The following is a 6,664-nucleotide window of genomic DNA, read 5'->3' as shown; positions in this document are numbered from 1 at the left end:
TGTCCCACTCCATCTCCATATCCAATCAACACTCATCCTGCTGTCCCACTCCATATCCAACCAACACTCATCCTGCTGTCACATTCCATATCCAAACAACACTCATCCTCCTGTCACATTCCATATCCAAACACACTCATCCTCCTGTCCCACTCCATATCAAACCAACACTCATCCCACTGTCCCACTCCATATCCAACCAGCACTCATTCTGCTGTTCCACTCCATATCCAACCAACACTCATCCTGCTGTCACACTCCATATCCAACCAACACTCATCCTATTGTCCCACTCCATCTCCATATCCAATCAACACTCATCCTGCTGTCCCACTCCATATCCAACCAACACTCATCCTGCTGTCACATTCCATATCCAAACAACACTCATCCTCCTGTCACATTCCATATCCAAACAACACTCATCCTCCTGTCCCACTCCATATCAAACCAACACTCATCCCACTGTCCCACTCCATATCAAACAAACACTCATCCTACTAACCAACTCCATATCCAACCAACACTCATCCTACTGTCCCACTCCATATCCAACCCACACTCATCCTGCTGTCCCACTCCATATCCACCCAACACTCATCCTACTGTCCCACTCCATATCCAACCCACACTCATCCTGCTGTCCCACTCCATCTCCATCTCAAACCAACACTCATCCTCCTGTCCCACTCCATATCAAACCAACACTCATCCTACTGTCCCACTCCATCTCCAATCAACACTCATCCTGCTGTCCCACTCCATATCCAACCAACACTCATCCTGCTGTTCCACTCCATATCCAACCAACACTCATCCTGCTGACCAACTCCATCTCCAATCAACACTCATCCTGCTGTCCCACCCCATATCCAACCAACACTCATTCTGCTGTCCCACTCCATCTCCATATAAAACCAACACTCATCCTACTGTCCCACTCCATCTCCAATCAACACTCATCCTGCTGTCCCACCCTATATCCAACCGACACTCATTTTGCTGTCCCACTCCATCTCCATATAAAACCAACACTCATCCTACTGTCCCACTCCATCTCCAATCAACACTCATCCTGCTGTCCCACCCCATATCCAACAAACACTCATCCTGCTGTCCCACTCCATCTCCATATAAAACCAACACTCATCCTGCTGACCCACTCCATATCCAACCAACACTCATCCTACTGTCCCACTCCATATCCAACCAACACTCATCCTACTGCCCCACTCCATATCCAACCAACACTCATCCTACTAACCCACTCCATATCCAACCAACACTCATCCTGCTGTCCCTCTCCATATCAAACAAACACTAATCATGTTTTGCCACTCCATATCTTACCAATACTTATCTTATTGTCCCACTCCATATCCAACCACCACTTATATTAATCCTGCTGTCCCACTCCATATCCTTTCAACACTAATCCTACTGTCCTCCATATCCATCAACCACTTTTCCCGTTGTTCCACTCCATATCCATCAACCACTAATCATGTTTTCAGATTCCATACCTAACCAATACCTTTATTTTTGTCCCACTCCATATCCAACCACCACTAATCCTGCTGTCCCACTCCTTATCTATCAGCCACTTGTCATGTCGTCCTACTCCATATCCGTCAACCATTTTTCCTGTTGTTCCACTCCATATCCAACCACAACAAATATTGTGGTTTCATTTGATCCAGCCAATGCCAATCCTGATGTTCAACCAGCTCTAAAAAGATCCCTATATCAAATACACTTGTCTTGTTATCCAGCCACCACTAATACTGTTGTCTCACTTTGTATCCAACCACCACTTATCATTGTGTTCCACTCCTTATCTAACCTCCACTAAAGATGATGCATCACTATATCTAGGAATCACTAATCCCGATTCTCCACTGTCCAGCCATCACTTAAAATGTTGTTCTACTATCAAACCACTATGAATCCAGTTATAGCACTATCTGGCTACCATTTATCCTGTTGTCTCAATATCTTAACACCAGTTATATTGTACCTTTATCCAGTCGTCGTTTGTGGAGTAGGTTAAGCTTTTTTTGTTTAATTAAATCCTAGTAATCCAGCCACTGTAGCTGGAAACCAATGATAAGAAAGTTGTCTCTGTTTGGAATTAGGGAAATGTACTCTAGATTTTTAGCTCACCTGGTCTGAAGGACCAAGGTGAGCTTATGCCATACCGTGGCGTCCGTCGTCTGTCATCCGTCCGTACGTCAACAATTTCTTTAAACGACATCTTCTTAACCACTGATTGGAATTCAACTAAATTTGACTGGAAGCATCCTTAGGTGGTGCGGATTCAAAATTGTACAAATGGTTGGGCTGACCCCTCAGGGGGCTGAGGGGCAGGGCCAAAAGGGGTCAATTTGGCTATATTGCTTTAAGCGACCTCTCTTCTGGAACTAAGAGATGGATATCAACCATATTTGACTGGAAGCATCCCTAGGTAGTGGGGATTCAAAATGGTACAAATGGAGGGGCTGACCCCCCAGGGGGCTGAGGGGTGGGGCCAAAAGGGGGCAATTTGGCTATATTGCTATAAACTACTTCTTCTGTAGAACTATGCTATGGATATCGATCATATTTGGTGGGAAGCATTCATGGGAGGCAGAAATTCAAAAGTGTACAAATGGTGTGGCTGACCCCCTAGGGGGCTGAGGGGGGCTGAGGGGGGCTGAGGGGGGCAATTTGGCTATATTGCTACAAACGACTTCTTCTGTAGAACTATTCACTGGATATCAATCATATTTGATTAAAAGCATTTATGAGAGGTAGAGATTCAAAATTGTACAAATGGTGTGGCTGACCCCACAGGGGGCTGAGCCGAAAAAGGTTATTTGGCTATACTGCTTTAAGCTACTTCTTCTCTGGAACTAAGTGATGGATATCAACCATATTTGACTGGAACCATCCCTTGGTAGTGGGGATTCAAAATTGTACAAATGGAGGGGCTGACCGCCCAGGGGGCTGAGGGGCGGGGGCAATTTTGCTATAAACTACTTCTTCTGTAGAACTATGCCATGGATATCGATCATATTTGGTGGGAAGCATTCATGGGAGGCAGAAATTCAAAATTGTACAAATGGTGTGGCTGACCCCCTAGGGGGATGAGGGGGCCAAAAGGGGTCAATTTGATTATATTGCTTTAAGCGACTTCTCCTCTGGAACTAAGAGATGGATATCAACCATATTTGACTGGAAGCATCCCTAGGTAGTGGGGATTCAAAATGGTACAAATGGAGGGGCTGACCACCAGGGGGCTGAGCGGCAGGGCCAAAAGGGGGCAATTTTGCTATATTGCTACAAATGACTTCTTCTGTAGAACTATGCACTGGATACCAATCATATTTGATCAAAAGCATTCATGGGAGGCAGGGATTCAAAATTGTACAAATGGTGTCGCTGATCCCTAAGAGGGGCTGGGGCCAAAAAGGGTATTTGGCTATGTTGCTTTAAGCGACTTCTTCTCTGGCACTAAGTGATAGATATCAACTATACTTGACTGGAATCATCCCTAAGTGGTGGAGATTCAAAATAAATACAAATGCTGGGCATGAAAAATCTAATACAGATATGCTACAAAGATTGGCCTTGGGGTCTGGCATATTCCCTTGCCCTTGGATCTCATTTAGAGAATATTTCGCCATGCTTTCTTAAGATATCAAGGTGAGCGATACAGGCCCTCTGGGCCTCTTGTTTAATAAACAAGGAAATAATTTAACCATGATAGAAAAACAAATTCATAATACAGCCCCTTCACATTTGTAATAAATGATAGTTACTTTCATTGTTATCTAATTTCATTACATTTTTTACAACTGAGATTATCCTGTCATGTGTTCTACCTTCAGTCTGCACGGAAACCTTTGGAGTCCGAGCATGGGGATCCTTTCACTCTACTAAATGCTTTTGATGAATGGATACAGGTAGGTAAACATAATTATTTCAAATGGTTTCAATTTTGATAGGAATTCAAAGTTTCTTTCTAAAGAAAGAAACTTCGAATTCCTATCAAAATTGAAACCATATAACAAAAATAACAATATAAAACATTTATATAGCACCGTATATAATTTGTGAAATTACTCTAAAGCACTTTACAACATATGGATAATAGTATTAGTTATAAATGATAAACAAAAAAAGCATACAAAATCTCAATCTCAATATGCATATAAATGAATATATAAAGGGTGGTGTGTACATGACATCTGTGCAGAGAGCCTAAAATGCAGGCATGAAGAGGTGGGTCGTTATATCCTTCTTGAATTTGGTAAGGGTCTCTAGAAATTCTAAAAGCAGATGGTAAACTTTTCCACAACGTGGCTGAAACTGTCCAAACCATTTTCCATCGGTCACAGTACGAGATTTTGAGGTACACAACAATGAGTTTGTCCCGGATCACAGTAATTGTGACAGCTGATACAGGGCAGGATTTTGGCAATAGCGTTCACTTGTTTCTCCATATTCAGTGAACTGTCCAACTACCACTAGGTTTTTAACAGCTGGAAGTCTCAATAGTTCTGCCACCAACCTTGAGCTCGAAAGCCATTGTTTGCAGACACTTTGGGGTAAAGGTCCGTCTTTTCCCATCACCGACCCTTGCAGAGCCCCCAAATAAGACTATTTTCAGCATAGTGCGTCACCAGTCACCCCATAAGAGTACTTTAGACGTTTGTAAATTATGCCATTGTTGATGACATCAAATGCAGCCGACTAGTCCAGCATGACAAGCACCACTCTGCATATGTTATCCAATGCAGAAGTATGACAAGCACCGCTCTGCACATGTTATCCAATGCAGAAGTAATTAATTGGAGGTTGTCATGGAGACTGTTTGCACGGAGATGAACCTCTAAACGCCGGGACATAACAATGCTCTCCAAGATCTTTTAAATAAAGACAGAAAAAGTAGATTTCTTCAGCATTGATCTAACATGTGTCTACTTGAAACACAATAGAACCTTTGACTCGGCCAATGATTTGTTCATGATTGAGGTAATCAAAGGGAGCAGTGTTTCAAGACACTGCTTTAATAGGTCTGTAGGAAGTGGATCAAGCTCGCAGGACTTCCAACGCAAGATCATGATGATATCGCCAAACTCGTCCTCGGTTGTTGGTGAAAGTTTTGTCAATGATTCCCCATCAAATTTAATGTCATAAGTCATGACAGAGGTATCATTGTCAGCAGTAGAGTTCACTTCGACAATATTTTTCCTGATCGTGCTGATTTTATTCAGAAAGTAATCACTGAACTTGTTTGACAAGTCTTTTTCAGAAGATTAGGTTTTGGCGAGTCTAAAGAGCTGCCTATGGTCCTTACCACATTCTTCAACTCTTTCCGAACAATAAACCTTCCTGGATTGAATGAGAAGTGATCCATCTGAATGAGTCTAATACCAGTAGGCTCTTCTGGCGAGTGTTGGGTCTCTTCCCCCATACGATGCGCAGCCATTCTTTCATAGTCGGTTCGCTTATCCATCCTTTCTCGTGGACACAAACAATCACTCCCTTTGGAAAGTTCCCAGGTGGCAGGGCTTTCTCTTAAAAATGGCATAAGGTGTAAGTTTGGTCCTGTCAGCCATACACACAAGCATCACCGTGAACCTGTTCTTCTCATTTCTTGTCGTTCGTATGGAGATGGACTTGCTATTGGTCGGGGCAGTTGTAGTGTCTGAAGGAAGATCAAAAGTGAGAGGTGTTTGGTCAGCATTCCCGTTTCTAGACGGGTCAATGTTGTATTTCTCTCTCATTTTGATGACGAATCGCTGAAACTGTACAATTTTCTCTTCGTAATTGTCTGGTAGTCTCTGGGCGATGGGCGTTCTCCTCTGGATACCAAGCATGCGTCTGCGCAGAAATCGGACCGCCTATCCCATTGACGCTTTAAAGTTGGTGACCTTGTGAACTCGCTGTATCTGCATGGTGCGCAGGCGCAGTTCGGTGGTACTAATGGCGATGGCTGTTCTTCTTCCATCTCTGGGTGTTGGGTGGTCGCACCTCTTTCGGCCTTTCTGGTCAGTGGCAGAGAGATTTTTTTCTTCTTCCATGCTGTAGTCAATGGCTTCTAGTTTCTCTTTTTCTGTAAAGACTGTTTGCTGCTTTCCCCATGTCGTCGATGTAGGCAATCTATCATTGAGTACCTTCAGATACCGCGGTGGGTAAAGATACCATGAAAGATCATACCAGTACTGAACAAATTACCTACTTATATGGGGACGAAGTAGGATTGAACATTTTCAGACTGTTAAAACAACATCATTTTCTGGCCAATAACAAGTGTTCAGCCCACGCCGGGTGTCAGCATATTTCCTCGTACTCATATATAGTGTTGCTTGTTTAATGACCGGTAATTATCCAATTAGCCTAGACTAAGACTTTCATGTTTGCTAATTTCTGTCAGTTGCTTGTGTGAATATGTTTATATAGGTAATTCAAGGTGTTAGGGTCACGCTCATTGAAGTCTAATGATTGATTGCTCAAAACATCAATCTGTTGTAATCAAAATATATAAATCATTAATTAATCAGCATTATAGAAATTTAGAATTAGTTAATTAATCGGCATTATAAACACCAAGCTCCCTTTGATTGCTACTTTTCCTGTTTGATAATTTTCAGGATCCCCCCCCCCCCCCCCCCCCCCC

General features: G+C 42.9%; 1 protein-coding gene across 2 annotated transcripts in view; it reads left to right on the top strand.

Annotated features, from left to right (window-relative positions):
* Positions 1–6,664, top strand: part of LOC110445643 (probable ATP-dependent RNA helicase DHX34) — a 65,744-nt gene that overhangs the window by 21,912 nt on the left and 37,168 nt on the right. For both annotated transcript variants that reach the window (XM_021490358.1, XM_021490360.1), the window contains one exon: positions 3,870–3,944. In XM_021490358.1, the coding sequence (XP_021346033.1) occupies positions 3,870–3,944 (75 nt within the window). The remainder of the gene's footprint in view (positions 1–3,869; positions 3,945–6,664) is intronic.

The sequence above is a fragment of the Mizuhopecten yessoensis genome, unplaced genomic scaffold (genome assembly GCF_002113885.1).
Source record: "Mizuhopecten yessoensis strain PY_sf001 unplaced genomic scaffold, ASM211388v2 scaffold2329, whole genome shotgun sequence".
Lineage (NCBI taxonomy): Eukaryota > Metazoa > Mollusca > Bivalvia > Pectinida > Pectinidae > Mizuhopecten > Mizuhopecten yessoensis.
The sequence above is the reverse complement of the archived record's forward strand: the minus strand, read 5'-3'. Positions and strand labels throughout refer to the sequence as shown.